Genomic DNA, 24,848 nt, shown 5'->3' on the forward strand with positions numbered 1-24,848 from the left:
CGCGACGTATTGCTTCCAGGTCCACGGTGGCCGAAGCGCATGCCCACGCCTTAGGTGCGAAAATGTGTTTGGCCGCTACCGGTGCTGCTTCCTCCATATACTGCGGCTTCCTGGATAGCGCATCAGCCACGATGTTGTTGTCTCCGGGGATATATTCTATCCTGAAGTCGAAATCCGCAAAGAACTCCGCCCAGCGGATGTGTCTCTGGTTCAGGAACCGCGCCGTACGCCAGTACTCCAGGTTCTTATGGTCCGTGCGAACTTGCACTGTGTGTTTGGCTCCGATGAGGAAGTGCCGCCACGCCTTGAAGGCTGCATGAATGGCCAGCAACTCTCTGTCCCAGATGGTGCAGTTCTGCTCCCACTTGCTGAGTTTCCTGGAGTAGAAAGCGCATGGCCTCCAGTCCCCTTGCGGATCTTGCTGCAACAGGACTGCCCCCACGGCTCTGTCGGAGGCATCCGTCTCAACCCTCATGGGTTTGCTGGGGTTCACATATAGCAGTTGTTCTTCGGAAGCGAAGAGATGCTTGAGTTTCTGAAAGGACTGCTCCGCCTGCTCCATCCAGATGAACTTCTTCTTCTTGGAGCTGAGGGTGTCCGTGATGGCCGCCGTCTGCATAGCGAAACCCTTGATAAACTTGCGATAAAAGTTGGCAAAGCCGACAAACTTCTGGACCTCCTTCCGATTGCGCGGGCTTTTCCAGTCCAGTACCGAGCGTACCTTGGCGCTGTCCATGGCGAGTCCCTTGTCGGACAGCTTGTAGCCCAGGAAATCCACCTCCGCCATGTCGAACTGGCACTTCTCCAGTTTGGCGTAAAGTCTGTGCTCCCGTAGTCTCTGCAGGACTTCCTTGACATCTCTCTCGTGAGCCTCTTGCGATTCCGAGAAGATCAGAATGTCGTCCAGGAAGCAGACGCACTTCTTGTAGAGGAGCCCCGCTAACACGTGATGCATGAAGGCTTGGAAGCAGTGGGAGCCATTTTGTAAACCGAACGGCATAACCCTATATTCATAGGTGCCCAAGGGCGTAAACATGGCCGTCTTCCACTCGTCGCCCTCCCGCATGCGTATAAGATTGTACGCCCCTCGTAGATCCAACTTGGTGAAGATGCGTCCCTTCCTCACCGTCGCGAGCAAGTCGTCGATCTTGGCATCGGGAAAGCTGTGGGCTTGGTTTTCGAATTTAAAATTCTGAAATCAACTACCAACCTCTTTTGGGGCGTGTCTTTTTTCTTCACGAAGAACACAGGACTGCCCCCCACTGCTTTGGATTCCCTGATGAATCCCCGCTTCAAGTTGTGATCTATGAACTCCCTGAGCTCTTGCAGTTCGTCTTCAGACATGGAATACAGTTTTCCAGTTGGCAGCGTCGCCCCCAGCAGGAGGTCGATCTTGCAGTCGTATGGTCTGTGGGGGGGCAGTTTGTCCGCCTCCTTCTCGCAGAAGACCTCCAAAAACCCTCTGTACTTGTCGGGTACTGCTTGCAACACGCCCAAGTGTAACTGCGGTCCATCTTCTTGCCCCTCATCTTCCTGGGTAGGCAGTATGCAGTTCGCTGCGCAGTAGGAGAAGCCGAAGGTCAATTGGCGCTGGTACCATGCTAATGCCGGACTGTGCCTGTCCAACCAACTCATGCCAACACTATGGGGGTGTCCGACAGTTGGGTGACGTTGAAGCTGATGACTTCGCGGTGATTTCCAATTTGCATCACCATTGGCGGCGTTTGCTGTACCACTTGTCCTCCCAGTAGCTCTCTGCCATCGACCGTGACAACGTGCAGGGGCACCGTGGCCGGCAGGAGTGCTACGCTATGTTGCTTGACAAAGTCCACTCCTACAAAGTCCGCATTACTACCAGAATCAATGGTGATAGGAACTTCCATGGTAAGTCCATTGGGTAGCTGGAGTGATGCAGTGAGTTGCACCACCGGTTTGGGCGGGAGGGGGTCTGTGGGCTGTAAGATCTCTGGGGACTTCTTCACTGACTTGTCTGACTGGGCCCCAGTGCCTGTGCCTCCAGCCAGACTCCGTCGTTTCCCTGCAGTGGTTCCTCCTGGTGAACTGTTCCCTTTACTGTTGCTGAGGCTGCAGTGTGCTTGTGGAGCCTCTGGGGACACTCTTTCGCCATGTGCTGAGCACTGTCACAGACGTAACACTTCCTGTTCCTTCTAGGAGCCTTCGTTTTGACTGCTCCCGGTGTGAGGGCTCTGGCTGCTGACTGAGCCCTGGCACCACCTATCTCCATCGGCTCCTCTCCCCCTCCCAATGGAGGCGTGGACTGAGCGCGCGCTGTTTCTTTGGGAAAGAAAGGAGGTGATCTAGCTGGCGTGCGTCCCCAACGCCCTTCGTCCTTGCTCCAAGGACGTTCTTCCAGCCTCACTCCAATCGCCAGCGCTTTCTGGACCACTTCTTTAGTGCTCTGGGGTCTCTCCCCCCTTGCAATTTCGTCTTTCACAGCCCCGTTTAGCCCCTCCCAGAACAGGTCCCGGACGGCAGCTGAGTCTTTTTCCCATCCCAGCGCGTTGACCAATGCAAAAAAGCGGGAGTGATATTGTCTTACAGTGGCTTTGCCTTGTCTCAGTCCATGTATCTCTCTTCTGGCGACATCTACATCTACTGCTGATAAAAAACAAGCGTCCATCGCCTTAATAAAGGCACCCGCATTTCTGAGGGCTGGGTCATTATCTCGCCACAGATTGCGCAGCCACGCTTTTGCTTCTCCATGGAGATGAGTTAGTATGAAGCCCACTTTTTCCTCCTCATCTCTAAAGTCCTTCTGCAGTAACTTGAGCGCATAAACTACGTCTGCTCTGAAGTTAGGATACTGCTGCAGGCTCCCATCGAAATGAGACACGAGGCTGCCTCCCCTCTTTCCTAGACCAATCCCCTCTGGTCTGGCACCCGGTAGCCGCTGTTTGGTCAACATTTCCAACCTGGTTTGCAGATCCCGGCAGGCAGCGGCTGCTTCGTCTTCTCTCTTTCTGGATGCTAATATCTCCATGTTAAGCCTTGTCACTGCGTCTTGCAGGGCTGCCATTTGTTCTTCAGTCGTCATCCTGTCCTGCTTCCGTGAGCTCGCGAAGCACCAATCTTCGCCCCTCGCTGCGTCCACTCACATTGCGAAGTATAGAGCAGACGGGACTTACTGTCAGAGCTGCCCCTAGGTCCCAGCTCACAGAGGACCAACGCTAGGCTGTCTTAATGTACAAAAGTCTTTATTGAAGTTCAATTTCCATTTCAAAGCCGCAGCGCGCAGCCCTACATCTTAAACCCTAGATCGGCGAAGTCCCGTCTGAGTCTCCTCCCCTCTGACACCAGTTTAAGATCCTAGCCCTGCTCCACCTTTTCCGCTGCTCTCTCCTCTTCTGGGTCCTCCTGCCCGCTGGGGCATTGCCCTTTCTGGACTCTTCCGACGCTGAGTCGCTTAGCTCCTCCCCCTGCCTCCTGCGGGCTTTAGGACCCGGTTCCCAATCCTCATTCTCTGCTGTCCCGTGCTCCTGTACATTTGAACTTGCCTCTCGCGCCAGCCCAGTGACCTTTCTCCTAACCGTTACACTACTTCGGTCACTGCTTCCCTCTTCTGGGATACTGGCCGGATCTGACCTCCCCTCCGTTGTCCGACTTTCTGATGGAGGCGTGGTCAGCCCTGCCTCATCTTCTCTCCCTGGTGGGGAATGCACTGGCCCCGATCCTTGGGACTCTTCCCCCCCTCTGCTCTGGTGGGGAAGCTGGTCCTGATTTCCAACTACTGCTCTGGGAGTCCCTGCTGCCCCCTTGCTCCTGGGGCGTTCCCCTTGGGAACCCCCTACCCCTGGCCACTGGCGCCCCCTTCTGTGAATCTTCCGATTCGCTGGAGAGGCTCATGGAATCCCTCGGTCCACTGTCCTCTTCTCCTACGCTCCCCTCGAATTCTTCCCCTTCGCTCTCCATCTCCTCTCTTCCCTGTGCCTCTGCTCCTGAGCCCCTGACAATATGCTACACCAGTTCTGTTCCAGGCAGACCTCAGAGAAGCGTTGCTTTGGGGAAAGGCAGGTGTTTGGCCTCTTTATTCAAACATACGGGGCTGGGAACGCTTTGAAACTCAAGCCCTGTGTGGACCGAGATTTGAAAAGAGGATTCATGTGCCTCCAATTGTAAACTGAGCATCGTGTTGCGTCACATGGCAGGACAAAGATGCGCAATGCTGTCCAAATTCGAAGCAAGCTTGCACTCCTGTCTCGACGATGTCTACGCTGGCTTGGTCATGGTCGCAGAATGGAAGAGGGCATGATCCCCAGGGACGTGTTCTACAGGAGAGCCAGTGTGGTGTAGTAGTTAAGAGTGGTGGACTCGTAATCTGGTGAACTGGGTTCACTTCCCTGCTCCTCCACATGCAGCTGCTGGGTGACCTTGGGCCAGTCACACTTCTCTGAAGTGTCTCAGCCCCACTCACCTCACAGAGTGTTTGTTGTAGGGGAGGAAGGGAAAGGAGATTGTTAGCCGCTTTGAGACTCATTTGGGTAGTAATAAAGCAGGATATCAAATCCAAACTCTTCTGGCCCCAGGCCCCAACTCTGTGTTACAAAGATGTCTGCAAATGTGACACAAAGGCTAGGATCATCAACCTTGCTGTGTGGGAATCACTTGCAGACGACCGTAGTGCCTGGAGACAAACAGGTTATGTATCCACGGCAGTGAGCAGAGGAGGAATGACTGCTGGGAGAAGTGCAGAGAGAAGAAACGTCACGGTGCATCTGCAGCAGTGCAACTGGATATCTTCATCTGCTCCAGCTGCAACAAAACATGTCTCTCCCCATTTGCTGTAACCTTTCAACAGTTTAACTTCACCCCCCCCCCCGGCGCATTCCTCTGTTGTCTCTTAAGACAGATGGAGGCCAGCAATCTCAGAGAGAACCTTGGCTTTGATTTGATGCTACACAGAAGGGCAAGCCAGTGCGATTCCTTCTAGATGTTGCCAGACTACAACTCCCATAATCCCCAAACATGGACAGGAGCTGATGGGAGTTGTAGTCCAATGACATCTGGCAGTCACCATGTTTGCTACCCTTGCCAGATGAGGTTAAAGCTAACCTAAGGTTCTAGCCCCTCAGAAAAAGAAAGCGCCACTGGCAAAACCATTTCTCTAGAAGCAGGCCTTGGGCTGATTAACATTCTACAACTTTTAAAATGTGTTTGTGTGGGGGGGTGGGGGTGGGGGTGTTATACGTTTGTTTTAGTTTTATTATTTATTTTGTCCCCCCATTTTGCATTACTGTGTTGTGAACCGCCCCATGACCTTCCGATGAATGGCGGCATACAGATTTAATAATAATAAAATCTGATAGCAGCTGCCAAACCTAGACAAACGGATTCGATGGTGTGTTGGGTTTCTATAAGAAGCTGCTAGCACTTATATCAGCCATGAAAACAACGCAGGAAACGGGTCAGGGTGCTTCAACTTTGACATCGCAGATATCTCTGCAGCTTCCGCAGAAATTTGGATTCTGAGCTAGAAATTCCATTTCACCCTCTGACCACATTTGTTTTGTAAAACTATAAAGTCACCAGGGAGAAAATTTACGCAGCAATCCCCCTTCCCTGGAGGAAAAACCGCAGGCTACTACCTCATCTGTCCCCCACCCACCAAAAAAAGTGCTTTTGCACCCAACAGAACTGGGAATTTCTTCTCACATCCAACACATAGAAATATAGTGGCCAATTTGCCCCAAAGTCAGACCATTGGAATCATTTGGAGTGCTTTTTAAAAGTGCACATGAAAATCTATTGTTTTGGCACCAATGTAAGCATTTTTTGTAAGCCATGTTATCTGCAGACATGCAGAACTGCCCCTTACAGAGTCCATCCAGCTCAGGATTACCAGCACGGACTGGCAGCATCTCTCTCAAGTGGCAGACCAGAAGCCTTTACAACCATTCCTGAACCTGGAATACTCTGCAGCTGCTCTCCTACTGAACCGCAGGCCTCCATCAATTTCTCTTGTGCCCTACCAGCGGCAATGTAGAGCTGTCAGAAGTGGAGCAACATTATGTTCTCTGGAGAGAAATTAGCGGCATCTGTTGACAGCAGGAAAAACAGCCCTGCTCTGCACAACGGAGGCTGGAGGAGGGAAGAGACCCGGTTTCCAAGGCAGTCTTTGCAGCTGCTCTGCTCTTCCAGAGGCCTGCCGGTTCCCCTAAGCTCACCCCCTGCTCCAGTAACCTTCTTGTGTCCATGAAAGATGCACGAGGCAGCAGCGAGGGAGGCCGCCGAAAGGTCAGTGCGCTCAGGAGAGCGTGGAAGCGCTTCCAAAAGCCGCCGTTGCTTGATGGATTCCTCGAAAGGCAGGGTTTCCTTTGCGCTTGTTCTCTCGCCAGCTGCTCAGGCAGAATTTGCTCTGGTCCCCTATTGCAGGGCACCTGCCCAGCAGGTGAGTTCAATCCATCGCTCACCTCCTAGGCTTGGACCATTCGCTGCATGCTCACAAGCCCCAGAGACGTGCAGCAAAATGGCTGTCGATAGTTGAAAAGGCTCCGGGATCCAGGGGTTGCTTCCCCATCCAGGTGCCAGGAACATGTTGTCACGTTTTGGCAATTCTTTCTGGAGGCTTTAGGCTCCCCAAACTGTGCAGGCTCTCTCAGCTTGACTACTGCAATGCGTAGCACTTGGGGCTGGCCTTGAAGAGGGTTTGGAAATTTCAGTAGGCCCTGAGGGCTGAAAAGGCGCATTCTGCTTCTTTTGATTTGCATTGGCCACCTCCTTACTAAGCTAAAGGCAGCAGATGTTGGGACTTCCTAAGCCATGGGTAGGCAACCTAAGGCCCGTGGGCCGGATTCGGCCCTATCGCCTTCTAAATCCGGCCTGCGGGTGGTCTGGGAATGTGTTTTTGCATGAGAATGCGCCTGTTTATTTAAAATGCACCTCTGGGTTATTTGTGGGGCATAGGCATTTGTTCATGTATTTTTTCAAAATACAGTGGTACCTCAGGTTACAAACGCTTCACATTACAGACTCCGCTAACCTGGAAGTAGTAAAATTGTGTGGCAGAGGGAGGCCCCATTAGCTAAAGTGGTACCTCAGGTTAAGAATGGTTTCAGGTTAAGAACGGACCTCCGGAATGAATGAATTTCTTAACCCGAGGTACCACTGTATAGTCCGGCCCCCCACAAGGTCTGAGGGACAGTGGGCCGGCCCCCTGCTGGAAAAGTTTGCTGACCCGTCCTAAGCCTTCAGGAACCCGGCGTTGGATGCAGGGCTTTCTCTCATGTGAAAAAACCAGACTACAAAGCAAGCTCAACCGAGAGGCAGTGCGGCGAAGCAGTTAAAGGTGTTTAACTGCCTGGCCAGGGTTCAAATCCCCACCCAGTCATGAAACTCAGCGGGTAACCTTTGGCCGGTCAAGTCTCTCAGGCTAACCTACCTCACAGGGCTGTTGAGGGTAAACCCCCCCCCATTGTCCCACCTTCAACCAGTAACTCCCTGGTTACAACAGCTCTTATGGCTACCAGTCTGTTTCCAGGCACAATTCGAAGTGCTGGTTATGACCTCTCAAGCCCTGGGCGGCTTAGGCTCAGGCTTTCAAAGACTGTATTTTTCCTGATATGAACCTGCCTGGATTTAAGAGTTCTCTGGAGAGAGGCCTTTTGGGGATTCAGGAGAGGGCCTTCTCGGTGGTGGCTCCCCCCACGCTTCGAATCTCCTTCCTTCATTGTTGTCTTTCCCCAGCAGGCAAAGAACTTCTGACAAATGTTCAGGAACTGACGGCTTTTAATCAAAGAGCTGGCGCCATACTGTTTCTATTGTAATTATTTATGCCTTTAATTTATTGTCTCTCTGAATTCCTGGCTCTCAGCCTTATCTCCCAGATAACGTGGGACTTTTCAGCGACCATCAAAATCATGCCAATGTATTCACAGTGCAAAGGAGATTCTTGCCTACTATATATTCTCCCATCAATGTTTGCTTAATTATTTCCTCCCAGTTCTGTTTTTAACTGTTATTATCTGTAAGCTGCCTTGAGTCCATCAGAAAATGGCAGGGTGTATACAATAATAATGATTATGTAATAAATGGAAATCAATCGGGCAACATAATCGCTTTTTAAGGGTGGTTCCTCTTGAGATGGAGCAAGCCACGCCCTGGAGGGCACCAGGTTGCCAAAGGCTGGGCCCAGGCTGCAAATGCTTCCAGGTGTTTGTTTCAGACTAGAGCTGTACATTGCAAGGGGTTGGACTGGATGACCCTTGGGGTCCCATTCAACTCTATAGTTCTACGATTCCAACAGGCCTCTTTGCCAGGAGGGGGGGAAAAACCCATCGCCCTTTCAATTCCACCCCCCCCCAAAAGACAGAATAAAAGGGGAAAGAACGAAATCTACACAGCAATTGTACAACCAGCTTCGTTAGAACAACTCAGCAAAATAAAATTCCGGTTTATTGTTGGACAACATTGTTTTCACACATACATCAAACAGGCCAAAAAAAAAAAAAAAAATTAACAGCAACTTTGTAGACAAAACAAAAGAACGAAAAATAAAAAGAAGAAAAAGGAAAGAAAAAACCCTTTTATCTTTGGCCTTGCCATCTCATACAAACCAACTAGTTATGGTACATCTAAAGTACATACACAGAAGAAAAGAGAAAGTTACTGGAATGCTCAGAATAAAGATTGGACTTTTTTTGCATTTTTTTTTTACAAGGTCGTGTTTTGTTTCCCCCCCTTCTCCTTTTGAGATAAATCTTTTGGACATGGTCACACCACAAGTAAAGTCAAGAAATATTTCAAATCTTTTTTCCTTTTCGGTTGTTTTGTTTTTGAGGAACAGAGGGAGAGAGAGAAAGAGAGAGATTTTAAAAAATTAAAACACCACACTTCAAAGCCCCGCCCCCCCCCTTTTGGTCAATCGGAGATCGCGTTAAAAATGGCTGACCTCGTCACAATATGTACAAAAATATAAAATGTAAATAAAAAATACAAACAAATTCTCCTTTAAAGTTACTTTTAAGAAAGCAAGCTGGGCCTTGAAGTTTTCCATGGGGGAGAAGAGGCGGCGGGGGGGAATCAGGACCTTAATTTCTCTGCTCCCCCCAACCCGGTCTCCCCCCACAAAAGTGGCATAACTTTCATTCCACTCAGAGTTGGGAGAAGGGCTGTCCCCCCTCTACTTGATGACAAGCGACCACAGCAAAAAGGGGGTCGTGGGGGGGGGGGGGAGAGGAGGCGGGGGATATTTTTAAACAGGAGCTTCAAAGGTGAGTAGGTCACGCTGGCCTTTAAAAAAAATTTCCTCTTTTAAGTTTTAAAAAAAATGTGTGTATTTTTAAAAGTAGCTCTGCCTCCTAATCGTCTTCGTCGGTTTTCTGCTTCTTGGGATCGACGTCATCATCCTGTGTGGGGGAAATGGTATTTTATGTGTAAGAACATGGCTCTTTCTGTGTTGCAGTGCCCACCACCTCAGAACTCCCTGCCTATTGATATCGGCTGCACCCTTTTCAGCACCAGACGGAAACAATTTTTGGTTTAGAGAAGCCTGCCCAGATGTTTAGGATGCTGGTGCGAGTTGGAACCCGTCTTCCAGTCCATTGTTAACGGAGACTTCTTAGAAAGTCTTAAAAATTGTTATTCAATCTTACTCATATCTGCATAGGAGATTTCTTGCCCCGATCGGGTGGTGTATAAGTTCTATGGAACAGATCAGAAATAAATCTCCCTTTGCCCAACTTTGGAAAACTTGAGAAAGGGCAAAGGTACAGGTAGCCAGGCTCCCTTGGCCTGCAGATGTTTTGCTCCACAAAAGCAAGCTGCTCCTCACTTATCTCCCCATCGACAGATGCCAGAAGGTTTCTTCTGTGACTTAAGGGAAGAACCAAAAGGGCCCCGGCTCTCCAATTCTCTTAGGGGACTCTCTAAATCTTGCCCAGCTGCGGACCTCAAGCCACTCACCTCATCGTCCTCGGCTGCCCGCTTCCCTGGGGGCCCTTCAGCCTCATCGTCCTCATCGCCATCTTCTTCTTCACCTGGGGGGGAAGATGACGACGGGCGTGAAAGAGGGAAAGCGAGAGCAAGACCCACATCTTCCCACTACTCCTGGTCCAAGCCTCCAGCAGCCCTTAGAAGAACAGATTCTCAACGTTCTGGCTTTTAAAAGCTCTGTTCTTTTAGTGTTTGCAGAATGCAAGGCTAAAATGCACAGGTGCCACTTTCGTTCTCCTTTTTGTGCAAGAAACTACACTTCTGGGTTTTAATTCCTCCTTCCATTTCCCCGGGAGCCCGTTCGAGGAGGGCGCTTGCCTGTCTGCCGCGAACAGGGAGAAGGAGCTGCAGGTATTCTGCAGGAAGGCTTACTTATTCAATCTCCCTTCTGCCTTTTATTTTTTGCTTGTTAGGATTTGGGCTTTTTAGCAGGGGCTACAAATGGCGCCAGGGCAGCATTCCCGGTAAGCAGCTGCCCCTTCTCTCCACAAAACGCTGGAATATTTTACTGGTTTGAAGAGTTTCGTTTGCAGATGACAAGAAGCCGTGCATTTTTGTGCGGTGGGACAGGGCACAAGAGGGGGACATTCCATCGCCATTCACACCCAGTTATCCGTTGAATTCCCCCTACCTTGGGACGGGGTGGAGGGAGGAAAGATAGGGGGCCAAAAGGCTAGTGAAACTTTCGGGAGACGAGACGTGTGCCCTGTTACACCCAAGAACTATGCGCAGAGGAACAGATGCAGAAAACTCTGCACGCAAGCCAGGGTTGTAGGGGCAAGGCAACACTGGAACAAGCACCTTTTATGAGAGCAAAACCCACACCACACAGAAACTGGGAAAAGAGGGGAGTCCTCTGTTGTAGCAGCTGCCGAGCTCAGTTTGTTTCTGCGTCCGCGTCCCAACGACAAGCCCGCCTTTAATGAGGTGGGACGGAGAGAGCCAAAATTCATTAGTTCTGACTCAGGACGTTTTACTAATTGTCAGGGGCAGGGAACCTGCCAAGGACCACATCCTTCAGAACTGAGAGAAAGAAAAGAGCACTGGATTGACCCAGAAAAGGTCTGAAATAGGCCAGTGGATTGGGGACGGCTTGTAGAGATACTCCAGCACTGGAGAGATCTGTATGTGTTTTCCCCCCCAGTTTAAGCTCTTCTGGATAAGTGGCAGGCCTGTTTGAACCTTCCACATTTAGGCCAGTAAATCTGGCTTAATTGTCACTGCAAGCCACTAGCAGAGAGCGGAGTGGAAGGAGGCCTCGGGGCGAGAGGAGTGGAGAGATTAGGGTCACCTGGGCAGAAAAGCTGCCCCACTTCCTCCTGGATGGCGTAGGCTCAGGAAGGCGGGATTAGCTCAGGCAGGGGGCTCAGTGCTGCTCTGCTTCACCTCACGCAGAGTTTTAAAGTCCTGGGGATGGAAGGAAGCTCTGCTGGGCTGCGAGGGAAACGGACAGAGGGGAGAGAAAGGGCCGCCTTTTGTGCCAATGGAACAGGACATTCTTGGCTTCTGGCACTGAAGTAACGGGATCCGAGGAGCAACCAGATACTAGTGTTTTTGAAAGGGGAGGAAAAACACCACAAACACCCCCTCCAGAGCACTTTGGAGAGTAGGGGCCCAATCGGCTGCCCCACCACAAAAAAAGTGCCTTTGTTCCTTCTGGTGTTTGGGAAAAGAAATTGTAATAGCGTTAATGTTGATGTTCTAAATGTTATTTTATAGGAACATTTACTTGCCTCTCTGAACTTTTGGGCCGGAGAGCTCTCAAAAAGTGGATCCCGCAAGCCCTTGATGGTTGCAAAAAAAGTTAGACTCCAAGTTTGGAAAGTTAAATATCCATCCCTGAAGAGCTTATAATTGTCAGCCTTGTTTGGTTATCCTTTGTGGCCATATGGACAATGTATATTAATATAAGCTTAAAATCAGATTGATGATGATTGTTAAGGTGAGCTGACGTTCTTTGTTAGATTTGCAATTATTATTATTTTTTAAATGCAAATCATGATGATTAATGCCGCCACCCTATATGAAACGGTATCAAAGGCATCTATTTATCTCCCCACCTCCTTTCCCCACAGGCAACCCAGAACGCTTCTGCCACATCCTAGCTTGGTGTTGACATCACCGCTCCATCGCCATGGTTTCCGAGCTCTGCTTCCCCACCCCTTTTTCCTCCTCCTCAATCACCCCGGGTTGCCAGGCAACGCTCCCCCACCCAGCAACAGATACCCAAATATGCAAAGCGGCCCGAATGCCCCAGGAGACTCAAGGATAAGAGGCAATAGCCAAGTGTGATTCAGAGCGTTCTCCAGAAAGGGGCAATGCTTCTTGCACCCAGGGGTGTGTGTTTGTGTGTGTTGCACGTTGTCTTGTTTTTCACGAGAGATGAGATGCTTTCGCCAGCAGTTCAGAGCCACAATTAAAGAGGCTCTCAGGGGACGCCATTAAAGGCAAAGAAACTGGGTAAAAGGAACAAGGAGCAAGGTCAGTAATATTTTTTTATTTATTGGGGAAAAGAGGGGAATCAAAGTACCTAATGCTAAGCCACGACAGCTCCCCTCACAGAGATCTCCAGGAAGCAGCAGTTGTGCAAGAGACCATTGCAATTTATCCACAGGGCGAAAGGGAAGGAAGATTTGCCCATCGCAAACGGTTCTTTTCTCCCACCCAAAACCCAGGTTTTTGGGTTTCCTAGCCCATCACGGAAATAATATAGTGCACAGTGGATAGCCCACTCGCTGTAAACAATTAAAAGTGGTTTAAAACGCCACAAGGAAATATACCTGGTTGTCACCTATACACTCACACACCCGGGGGCATCCGACACATTAGGCCCCCCTTTGGGGAGTGTGTGAATGAGGCTCGAGAAGTTTACCCCCGACTCCTCAGCAACAGAAGGGGGAAATGTTTGGGAAGCCAGCTGCAAAATTGCAAAGGTGCCAGGCCTGCAAAGGAATGGCAGGAATCAAACCCTGAACGGTTCCCCCCTCCCCCCGCATCTGAACAGATGCCAAATATTCCAGCTTCGCCGGGGAGGCTGAGGCTGGGCGGAACGGGAGTTGGGGCCCAAAACACCTGCAGGTTAAAGGTGTGGGGCCAGGGCAGGTTTCTCAAATCCTCACGCAGCCGTTGCTGGGAGATTGCAGGCTAGTCACAAAGAATCTCTGCTGTACCTGCCTCACAGGGTTGTTGTTGCGGCGGTGATGGGAGGGGGGTGGGGGAAGCCCGTGTCCCCCTTGGGGGGAAGGCAGGACACAATAAACATACATTGCTCCCCGCTGATTTTGTCGCCGGTTGGCTCTCCTTATGGGAGTTGGCGGAAAAGCAAAATGCCTTGCCTGTCGTGCTCAACCCAGAAAGGCCATTAGGGGGAGCCACTGCCCTCTGCAACTGGACACAGCTGGGGCAAGGGGGAGTAGCTGGCCTTCTGCAAGCAGAAGGGGGGGCCCTTGTGGCGCATGGGGGGAGGTCAGAAAGGGAAACGGAAGGTCACCTTCTTCCTCGTCCTCCTCGTCCTCGCCAACTTCTTCTTCTTCCTCATCTACCTCGTTGTCTGCTTCCTGCTCCCCATTTTCCTCGTTTTCCTTGTGGAAACAAAACACATTTAGGAAAAGGCCAACGCAGCCCTCAAAGGGGGCAGCCCAAACGCCACTCGCAGAAACTGCCCCCAAAGCACAGCATTTAAAAGAGCTGCGGTCTTGTTTTTGAAACAGCTGCTAGGATGCACCAGAGCTCATCCTATCAGGATTCCCTAGGTTTGGGTCGGCACCTGCCCCCTCCTCCTTCCTTCATCCTTCCCCACAACACACACAGCGGTCAGGGTTGTTGGCCACTTGCCAATCCGCTGCTATGGCAGGGATGCAGAATCTGTGGGTTGCCAGTTGCAATCCTAACAACATTTCTGTGTTGCAGCAATCAAACACAGGTGCTGCAACAGGGGGACGGGGTCAAAACTAAGAGCCAACACCCCACTGACCCGATACAACAACTTGCAAGCCCACGATAATTTACTGTTTCAATCATTACCATAGGGTATCGGTTGGATGAGCTTACATTTGCGTTCTCTTAATTTACCAACAAGACTTTAAGCTCAGGGAAGAGAAACCAACGACGTTGCAGCAGTGACAGAGCAGCATGCGCAAGGCCCTGGGTTCAAGTTCTACCACCTCCCAGATTTCTCTGGGGAAGGGAAACCGGAGACACCTCACACGGGAAGAAGCCCAGCCTTCTGCAAGCTGGTGCCCTCCGGAAGTTTTTGATAACCACTCCCATCAGTCCCAGGCAGTACACCGTGATAGGAATTATGGTTCAATGCATCTGGGGAGGGGGGGGCAACAGCTTGCAAAAGGCTGGGCCCCACAGCTTGACCCAGCAGAAGGGAACTTCCTATGCCTCCACCTGCCTATGCCTCCTGGCAGAAAATACTTACGGCGTTTCCATTAGCTGGGGCATCTCTGCCATTTTCTGTCTCTTCCACGACTTCCTTCTTCTCTTTCAAGTCCTTAAAAGGGACAGAAATAAACCAGAGTGAGTCACCAGGATTCCAGCCTCCAGTATGGTTGACGCTCTTTTTGGGAATCTGAGGAGCTCTTTCACGTCCTCCTCCTCCTCTCTCCAATGAGTTTGGTTTGTTTTTTTGGAAGGTTGGGAGAAGGAAGCAAGGAAAACAAGAACATCACAGCGGCCGGGGGTAAGTATAGGAAATGAACTTACTCCTCCCCAACTGCGTGTGGAACAGCTTGAATGCAGAAGCCGGGACTGGGCACAGTAAAACCTTGCGCCCCCCCCCCCACCAAACCAAACAGACATGCTCTGCTTAGGCAGTGCAGTGTTTGACAAACACGCGTAAACCTCAGGAACGGAAAAGCCCGCCTTTTCATGTTGTTCCAGCAGGGCTCCACCTCCCCATAGCAGACCAGGCTTGGACCAGGTTAGGTTATGGGAGTCCAGAGCAGAGAAACATTCCCCCACCGGCCTGATATTACAGCATGTTCCCTTCCCCCTTAGGAAAGGGGGGTGAGTCAGTGGCTCATCAACAAACCACCAACCTAACACTGAAAGCCACAGAAGCGAGGGGGGAAAGCAGAGTCCAGGAACCCCATTTTGAGCCGCGGGATGTGTCTACCTGCTGCCGGCCGGGTGTCGGAATCTGGTGGAAAAAGGCACCAGCCATGGCAGGAGCCCCCTTGCCCACGCAAACACAGATAAGCCTGTCACCAGGATCCTGCCCTCTCCCTCTTGGACTGACAGCCTCAGCCTGCCAGCTTTTTAAAAGGCCGCAAGGTATCCAGGAACATCTTAGCGGATAAACTGTGGCCTGGTCTGTTGGTGGTTCTGCTACCCGAATGGCTGCATGCTTTGCTCCCCACAGAGTCCGGCATGAATAATCTGGAAGGCGGTTATATGCACAAACCAACATAAAGTAATGCCTCCCTGCTCCCCCCGCCCCGGTTTATTCATTTGGATTACACTAGCCTCCAAATTATTTGCAGGCCCAGTGAAGCCATGCATCGCTTAAGCCTCTCAAGACAAGCAGGGCTCCTGGGTAAATCGGGAACAGATTAGCAAACGCTGCCTGCACTGATGAGAAACACCCGGGAATCCTCCTCTTGTGTTGCCTCACTTTAGTACCACTAGGCTCACACCTGTTGCTGAGCATTTAAATCTGGGCAAAATCAAGCAAGCCTGTTGGGTGTTTTGTTTTTTTCCACTTTTGGATCTGGTTACCTTCACCCAGCAAGGCTTGCAAACAGATCCATCGTATTCACATCAACCAGATTGGAGCAGTATTCCCTCACGCGCAGAAACAGATATGAACAGAAAACCTCTCTGAGAAACACCCCCTAAAGAGCAAATCAAAACAGGCTCCGTAATGAAGCAGCAGCAGCAGCAGCAGCAGCAGCAAGTGTCAACCTCGTAACTAAAACCTAGTGCTAGATCATCACAGGCCGGCTGAACTACCAAGACATGGTTGATTTTGATTTTATTCTTTGCATGGAGTAGAGGCACCTCAAAGCAGAAAGCACCAGATTTTTCCACACTCCAAGGCAAATTGACAATAGCAACAAGCTTTAACTTGATCCTGAAACCTTTGAGGCAGGAGTCTATAATTACATGCCCAGCAGAGCTGTTTGCCACTTCAAGACCAGCCACAACAACACTAGCTAGGAGGGGCAATCCATAACTGCTGGATATTTATTTTATTTTTTTAAAAAAATAACAATTATCTGGAACTGTACTCTAAAAGCAACATGATGTGCATCAACCTTGCAGAGCCGCTAGGTTGAAATCTAGATGAAACCATTTTATTAACACAGCACCTTACATGCACAGGGCCTCTGGCAAAGGAAACATAATCAGGCGGCACCTGCACCAACCCAATTTGCTAACTGAGGAACGGCAATAAAACGGTCCATGTAAAGCAAAACTGACAAAAGCACTTATTTCAACCCTCTCCAAAACACATTTGCAGCCTGGTGCCAAGGGTCACCCAATTGTCAAATGCATTCATGGGATCATTCTTTTCCTCCCCCCGCCCCTCCTAATTGCAAGTTTTGCAAAGTGCAACTGCTGCCGCCGCCGCTGCCACCTGTAACAGATACGCCTATTAACAACCCTGGCAAACATTTATTTTTATTTATTTAATTTATGAAAAAAAAGCCTCCCACCTACAGGGGGCGCCCGCGCCGCGAGCGCTCGACGCTTCGCCTACGGCCTGCCACGCGCCCAGGCCCGTTTCAAAACAGCGCGCCACGGCCGGCGCCCACTCCGATTGGCCAGCCGCGGCAGAACTCCCGACGCATGCCGGGACGTGTAGTCCCCCCCTTTGAAAGGAGCAGGGAGGGCTGCGGCAGGGCGCGGGGAAGGCAGCGGACTACGATTCCCAAGAGGCCCCGCGCGGGCGGGGGCCAGAGGGAAGGGAAGGGGAGGAGGGGAAAGGCAAGAGGGAGAAGAGGAGGCGGCACGTGGTGGGGCCGCTTTGGGCTGCTGTTTGCCGCGGCCGCAGCAGCCGGGGGCGGCGCTGGAGAGGAGGAGCCGCCGCCCGGCTGGGAAATAAAGCGAGCTGGCTGCCCCCGGGGCATTTGGGGGGGGTGCAAAAAAGAAAAAGAAATTCGCCTTTCCCCCTATTTATTTATTTTTTAAAGATTGTTGTGTATATGAACTCTCCCGTCTAAAGTGTTACACTTGGGCAAGTGGTGTGAGCTGGCCATCCTGGGGGGGGGGGTAAGTGGTTTTTTTTTGGGGGGGGGTGAATCCCCGTCAAAAGTTCCCTTTCTAAACGATGCTCCAACTTCCACCCCCCCCAGTTGTTAAGGGTGGCCCGCCCATGACCCCCCCACCACTCACTAGGGGCGCCTGCCCGCTTCGACGTGGGTCTGAGGTCCGTCCAAGGCCCCCCCCCAAAAAAACCTCGCCGCCAAAGCCAGCGACACGCGGGACGTTAAACGTCCCTTCGCTTCTCATCCTCAGCTGCAAAGCTTTCGGGTTAAACACCCCCCCCCCACCAACCGCGACTGCAGCTCTTGCCGGCACCTGTAAAAAGGCCGTCCGCGGAGCGCAGCGCCAAAGCCCGACGGGGCGCGAGGAAAGAAACGAGGCTGGCAGGGGGGCTTATTGGAAGCTGGAAGCGGCTACGTAAGAGCACCGGGGAGAGAGGGGGGGTCCCCTCTCTTGGATCCCAGCAACGGCCCAAGCCGCCTGCATCTGCCGCCCCCTCCCCTCGAGGGGAGATAGAAACTAGAGGGACGGTGCCAGCCGCGGAATGACCTTGCCGGGTTCGCTTCCGTGGCCTCGAAGACCCTTCGAGATGCGGGCTGTGAAAACGGAGGTTGTTTGGGGAGGGGGGACGTCGACAGGAGCCCCGTCGGTGGTCTCTGCGGGGACGCTCCCCCTGCCTGGAAAAGTGCAGGGTGCCCCTCAAAGCGGGAGAGAAAAGGCCACGCGAAGGCTGCAAGCTATTAAAACCGCCGGCTCTCCCCCCTCCCCGAATCTGCGGGTGGCCGGAGGCCGAAGGAGCCGCGCGCCGTCTGCTTGGCACAATGTATCCGGCGGCTGCTCCATTGTATCCGCCGCCCGTCGAAGGCCCGGGGGGGGGGGGGCAGAGAAGGACGAACCTGTCCCGCCGCCGCCGTCCTTCCCAACGGCAGCCGAGATGTTGGCGGCGGGGAAAGGAAAACACACCGATCCCGCCCCCGTCTTCCCATTCATCCCCGCCCATCTATCTACCCACTCGGACGCGTGGGTTCCCTCCGGCGAGCCCCGTTACGCCCCCGCGCCATCCGCACGGACCCCCCTTTTTAAACCGCGAGGAGAGCTTCCGGAACTTTTGCTTGGGGCGGCGAGGTGAGACGGAGGGAAAAGGGTCATTCTAGTTCCAAAAAAAGGGGGTGGCATTTGAACTTCAGATGTCACCCCAGATGTTAGCAAGACCCCCTCTCCGTACCGGGTGCGCAAGGTTAAACCGCGCGTTGGTAACAGTCCAGCCCGTTTCCTGGACGGGAGATCTCAGTCTCTCCCCCCCCCCCAAAAAAAACCCCGAGGGGACACCCTTTCCCTGTGAATGTCGGGCGGGTGGGGTGCTGGGGGGGGGAGAAATAAAGCAGGTAGGAAATCTAGAGACCCCCAGGAGGCTCGGGCGCTAAGCGAGGGGCCGCCGCGACGTGCTGGCTCTCCCCGCACCGTGAAACAAAGAGCCCGCGCCGGATGGCCACCAACATTTGCTCTCCGCTTCCCCATCAAAGCGAAGCATTTTTACAGCCTCGACCCCCCAACCCGACACTCAAGTCAACCCCAACCCCCTTCTTCCCGCCCCCGCCTCCTCCTCCCTCCCCCCCCCAAACAAACCGCTTCCGATTTTATCGCAGCCACCGGGGGTCGTAAAGTTATTTCCGTGCAATTAGCAAAAGCAAATTAAAAAAATATGGGGGGGGGGGAGAGAGAGAGAGAGAGTAGCAGACACACGCAAACTCAACTTGCATCCAAGTACGTCGGAACGTTCACAAAGGATACCCAAGAGAGGAACATCCCTCCCGACGCCCCTCGCTTGTTTTCGTAATTTCAGGTGGAAATGGACCAGGGAAAATCACGAAAAGGCTGCCTTCAACCGTTGGGCACGGCGGGTCTTTCCCGCCGGGTGGCTTTTTAGTTCCCCCTCGTCCCGTCCCCCCGACTCGCACTCATGGCACTTTTTTTAAAAGTAGGAGAATCGGAGAGACCCTCTGAAGTTTTCGACGTCTGTCAAACCCGCGAGGCTCCTTTGAATGGAGAGCTCTTTCCAGACGGCTGCTTTGCAACAGGGACCATTGCGAGCGCCAAGGAGAGCCCGCAGCTCGGGCACTTTAAAGAGATTTTCTCAAAAGAAGCCTCCCGCTTTCTCCCTCTCCGATATACAAGCTGTCCTGTCCGCTCCCTCGGGGGGTTGGAAAACCATTTTCCTTTCCGCAAAAACCACCTCCAAGGAACAAAAAAACAAGCCGGGAATCTTGCGGGAGCGAGGTCGCCGTCGCAAACAAAGAAACGAGGGAAGCCGAGAGAGCGCACGCCGCTCGTCGAGAGACACGCACGGACAAAATGGGACTTTCGAGGGGGGGCGGCGGACGACGGGAGGCTCCGTCGAGGCAGATCCCGAAACAAGTAGCCGAGGAGGAAGACGGCGGGGCGAGGAGAGGAGAGGACGCCTCGCCCGCGTTGGGTCGCAGCCGCTTACCTTGGTGGAGATCTCGGAGCTGGTATCGACGGCGGCGTCTGACATGGCTGGCTTGGGAGTTGCGCGGGGATAAATCTCTCTCTAATCTGTAGAAAATAGAGCTAAAATACAAAAATAAAGCCCCCGGCGACTTACAGGTCCACCGGCGCGCGCCTGGGGAGCAAGAGGGGGGAAGAAGCGAAGAGAAAAGGGGGTGGGTGGGAAGAGGAAAAAAACAAAACCCCCCCGAGAGCCGGAGCGAGCAAGGCTGAAACAATGCAAAGATGGCTTTGGACGGAGCCAGTGGGAAGCTCACGCGGCGCCACTACCTTTAATATAGATTAGTGGGCGGCACGCTCACTCCCCTGCGCGGCGCGGATTGGGCGGCCGCGGGGAAGAGGGGCCCGCCGATTGGTCGGGGGGCGAACAATGGGCAAGGCTGCTTAAAGCTGTACGAGGCGCGCTCGCCCCCCCCCCCTCCCGTCTGGGCAGCGCGGCGAGGAGTTGGTGCCGGGCCTGAGCCGTCCATGCAAAGCGAGCAGGAGGGAGGGAGGGGGGGGAAGGAGGCGCTGCAAAGCGCGCGCGCGGGAAAAGGGGGGGGGCATGCAAGCCACCCCCCCCTCGAGCTGTCTCCTGCCCTCCTCCGCGCGCGGGGAGGTTTTTGCGCCGTGCAAAAAGCGCAGAAGCGGAGCGGGGGAGGCATTGCAAAAGGCGCGCCCGGAGGGAGGAGCAGAAGGGGGCCGAGTTCACCCCCCCCTCCTCACTTTTCTCTCCGGCACGCGCGCACTGCTCCCCTTTCACTCCGAAGTTGCAAAGCCGCTTTCTAAAACAAAAAAACAAAACCGCCCTTTTTGCGCCCCCGCGGAAGCAAAGTCGTTTGCATACGCGCGCGCGCGCGCAGGGAACTTCTCTCGGTTCCACCATTTTGCGCAAAAAGCAACGCGCAAACCTTTGGGGCGCGACGTCCGCGAGTCTTGCGCTCGTGCGCAATCTGCTGCGGGGGGAGGGTTGCAGGAACCTGGGTGGGGTAGAAGGCTTTTGCGGGTCGGGGATCGGGAGTACAACAGGGGGTGGGGTGGTTTTTTTAAATAAAGGTCATGCGCGCCTCTCCGCGCTCTTTAACGCGCCTGCAGGTTCAGGCGGAACCAGCGAGGGTCGCTTGGGCAGCTGGCGAACGTGCTGAAAATTGCGCGGCGGCGCCCAAAGTTCGCGGGAGTTGCGCACAGCCCGACCCGAACCCCGCGCAAAACACACAAAAAACCTCAACACGCGTCTTTGGCTCGATTTGCTGCGGAGCAAACATGAGAGGGCGGAAAGGCTGCAGAACCCGCGTGCACGTGGGAACGCCTCTCTCCGTGTTCAGCACTTGGGGAGGGGAGGGAGGGAGAGAGACGGCTCTCGAAACCTGCTGATCTGTGTTCAATTCAATCTCCGCTCCAAATCCATCTTCCCGGTCTAAAATTTTGGGGCGAAATTTCACATTTTGAAAAGCCCAAGCGGGGGATGAGTTTCGCGTTTCCTCCCCGCTCTCTCTTCTTTGCAGCAGCGGGGGGAAAGGAGGATGCGGGAGACAGAGAGACGATTTCTCGCTCTGATTTGAGAGGGCTAACCGGGAAATTCGACTGGAGCAGCAACTGCTCGTTCGTCCCTTCCGACTTTTTGCTGCCATGCTCGTTTCACAAAGCGCAACGCGCACCGGAGGTGATCGATAAAAGCCCCCGCGAGGAATCCGGCCAAACTTAACATGCGGGTGGCCGGTTCCCGCCCCCACCTTTCTTACAATCGCCCGCCGCCCGGCTCGGTGCCCACCACTTCAATAAATATTTTTACTTTTTGTAAAAAAAAAAAATGGCAAGGGATTTGGGTGCAAGGTACCCTGAAAAAATATCTGCAAGGGGGGATGAAAATCTTGCAATTGCAATTATTAAAAAGTGCAAATCTCCCCACCGTGCAAAAAAAAACAAAACTGGAATTGCTAAAATTGCTTTTATTTTAAGCTCTTTGACTTTGCGGTTACCACATGCTGCTTGTTTGTTTTGCAAATAATAATAACCCCCCCCAAAAGTTTGCCTTTGCAGGGGGTGGCTGGGAGATTTTAGGGGGGTCCCCTCCGTCCGTGCACCGAATGCCCAATGGAGTCTGCAAGGCAGGAGGAGGCAAGCGCCATGTGCCACACTCAAGATGGCGACTGGCGCCCTTGGCGGAGACACCACTCGGTTCCCCCACGCAGCCAAGGCCGCTAACCGACCGGGCCCGATCCAACCGGTCCCCCCGTGCTCTAAAAAAGCCTTCCCCGGTGCCCGGTGCCGTCAGCGACGCCTCAAGGTAGTCGAAGTACGCAGTCTGCGACCGAACAGCCCTGGCGCCGCACTCAACATGGCCGCCAGGCCGGTGCACATCTGCTCCACGGAAGGCGGGATATTGGGCACCGGCGGCGCTCATTGGCCGGCGGCGTCGGGCGAACACAATGTTGACGCTTTGCGGCGTTTTACTGGACGAGGCCAGTGCCACTTGTGATTAAGGGTGTTTAGGAAAACCGGGAGGCAGGGATCAGCCTGGCTCGATGGAATGGACTTTAGCTGTCTCTCGCGCCGCCTCGTATTGCAAAGGAAAGGGAAATGGTCGTCTGCGATCGCTGGTCTGGGCGGCTGGTTGCAAAGGAAAATGCTAGGTTTTGCCTTGTTCTCCCGTGATTTCAACGAAAAGCGGTGCTGTAAGGAAAGAAGAAGCAATTCATTTATCCTGGACGCCGCATGGACTTTGGTTTTCCCGCTGCTTCTGTTTTGCGAACTTTGGAACAGTTTCTATCGACTTTTGCGCGGGGTTGACTTTTGCAAAAACAGCTGCAGGTTTTGGCACGCGTTGTTCGTGCCTCCGAGCTGCTTTGAAGCCCCGCTTCTCCGCCTGCCCTGTCTCGTTCCACAGTCCTTCATTCCCGACGTCTAACTTTTTTCATATAGTTAGGGTACAAGGTGCACCTCGGACTTCTCCGAGTCGCCCTCTGGACGCTCTGCTGAGCCCCAAACAGAAAGCAGGCTCAGAGAGACGTTTTGGCTAGACTTTGGAAATTTAAGAGCCGAGTTCAAGTCCTGCTCAGCCAGGCCCTGGGAATGTGACTTTGGAGAGCCGCCATCCCCATGCAATCTCCAGCTTCTGCGGAATAGTTAATATGATGATAGTTAGCAAGGTTGTTTCAGGATGAAGTAACCTCAGAGAAGAAAACTCAGCTGTGAACTTAAGACCTCCCTTGTACTAAAAGTGGTGTGAGAGCGGTACTTGAACTCCAGCCTTTCCAGCGCTGAATCCAAAGCTGCCCAAAGTTTTTAGAACAGGGGTTGGGAATGCAAGGACTCCATTCCTTTCTGAGAAACCTAGGGGTCACATAACAAATACTGGGTGAGGCCAGAGGCTTTTCCCCATTGTGGGCCTCGAACCCTGAGATTGAGAGTCTCAGAAAGAATAAAATTTACAGCCTGTAATGCTTTGAAAGAGAATGTGATGAAAATGATGTATAGATAGTATATCACACCTGTGAAGTTAGCTAAAATGTATAAGACAAATAACAAATGTTGGAAATGTAAAGAAAAAGAAGGAACATTTTATCATATGTGGTGGGAATGTAAGAAAGTAAAAAACTTCTGGGAAATGATATATAATGAGATGAAAAAGATGTTGAAATATACATTTTTTAAAAAAACCAGAAGCATTTTTACTTGGTATTGTAAGTGAGGATAGTAACAGACAGGATGCTAAATTGTTTTTACATGCAACAACAGCGGCAAGAGTATTGTTGGCCCAGAAATGGAAGCAAGAAGAAATACCGACAAAAGAAGAATGGCAGACAAAATTAATGGCTACGCAGAATTGGATAAAATGACAGAAAGGATTCGAAACCTACAGGACCAGAGATTCACAGAAGATTGGAAGAAATGTACGAACAATTTGAAGAGCAACTGTAATCAACAAATTACGCTAGTAGGGCTACAAGAAGTTTTGTAAGGAGAAATATAGGAAATATTGCAAAGATGAGAAAGAAGAGAGATGTTAGTTATGATATTTAAATCTAATAGTGAAAGTTAGAAATGTAAATTAAAAGATTGGAAAATTTTCAAATGCGATTGATGGAAGTAAAAAAAATTGTATAAGATATAAAAGTATGTTTAATAATTGTTGAAAATGTTACGTTAAAAAACTAATTATATGTATGTATAGAGAGAGAGATTGAGAGTCGCATTTCCCTGGGAAGAAGCCACAGGGGCCGAGCAGAGAGGCATAGAGGGCCACGTTCCAGCTCTTTCCTAAGCGAGAGAACAGCAGCAGGAGACAGTGGAGGGTGGAAAGTGGGGTGCTGCCCTCCAAGTGCCCTCCTGCTTGCCCTCTCTCTTGCAGCCCTGCCTGGCAGCCTTCTCCTCCTGTTGCCCTCGTGGAACCGGCCAGAGAAGAGGAGGATGGGATGGAAGTAGGCAGAGCTCACTCTGCCTGTTGTTGGCTCTGAGCCTCTAGCTCCCCCTGCTGCTAACCTCCCTGCCTCCCAGCCTATTGGAAGCACACAGACTCAAAAGCAAAGCATGAATGTTCGCCCTGAGCAGGGGGCGGCAAGGTTTACCTCGCCTGGGCCGGTTCATCGCAGCAGATCCTCTCCGTGGGCCAGATCGCGCACGCGCCCACAATTTCCAGCGTCTGCGCAAACGCGATTTTCAGCACAGCGGAAGCAAGCCGGTTTAGTGCAGTGCGTGGGGACTCGCCGAGTGGGCAGCTCGGTTTGGGGGTGGCTTGTGGGCTGGTTAAACGACCCCCATGGGCTGCTTGTGGCTCATAGGCCTTAGGTTGCTGACCCCTGGCCCTGGGTTACACTTTTCACAGAGGCAAACCTTGTCTTGCCACCTGCTATTACACACTTGACACGGAGCTTTACCTACAATTCTTGTTATTTTAGCTACTGGCTTCTATTTGTTAGTGAACCAAAACTTGTATTTCTTCCTGCAGTGACAAGTGGTGTGTAATTTAAAAAGTAGTAATTATTAACTGTTACTCTTTTTCTTCTTTTTTTGAAAGCGTGCACAGAATAGCAGTCACCTTGCTGTGCATCATTTCACTTCATCTCTGCCTCTCTCAAGACACTGATATCCCTTTTCCGTTCTTTCTCTTGGAATGAGATGATTCCCTGTCCCTGAATTGTGGCCCTGAACGATAAAGTCATTGTGGTTTTCATGCAATT

The 24,848-nt window shown here is 52.1% G+C and overlaps 1 protein-coding gene and 1 long non-coding RNA gene across 3 annotated transcripts; both read right to left on the reverse strand.

Annotated features, from left to right (window-relative positions):
* Positions 1 to 8,360: 8,360 nt before the first annotated feature.
* PTMA (prothymosin alpha) lies at positions 8,361 to 19,948 on the reverse strand. 2 transcript variants are annotated; one of them, XR_013839588.1, is made up of 6 exons: positions 19,652 to 19,948; positions 14,375 to 14,446; positions 13,439 to 13,529; positions 12,729 to 12,890; positions 9,919 to 9,992; positions 8,361 to 9,362 (listed from the first exon to the last, which is right to left on the reverse strand). XR_013839588.1 is itself a non-coding variant. In XM_079978546.1 (5 exons), the coding sequence occupies exons 1-5, from the start codon at positions 19,694 to 19,696 to the stop codon at positions 9,315 to 9,317; spliced, it is 330 nt and encodes a 109-aa protein (XP_079834672.1). In that variant the 5' UTR covers positions 19,697 to 19,945; the 3' UTR covers positions 8,361 to 9,314. The 2 variants fall into 2 exon arrangements, 1 of the variants encoding a protein (XP_079834672.1); XM_079978546.1 differs by lacking the exon at positions 12,729 to 12,890 and having other exon boundaries at positions 19,652 to 19,945.
* On the reverse strand, positions 10,208 to 12,722 carry LOC307217391. The gene is made up of 2 exons (XR_013839589.1): positions 11,335 to 12,722; positions 10,208 to 11,300 (listed from the first exon to the last, which is right to left on the reverse strand). It is a non-coding gene; the product is annotated as an uncharacterized lncRNA (long non-coding RNA).
* Positions 19,949 to 24,848: the final 4,900 nt, after the last annotated feature.

This window comes from Podarcis cretensis (genome assembly GCF_951804945.1).
Source record: "Podarcis cretensis genome assembly, chromosome: 5".
In the NCBI taxonomy this organism is placed as follows: Eukaryota; Metazoa; Chordata; class Lepidosauria; order Squamata; family Lacertidae; genus Podarcis; species Podarcis cretensis.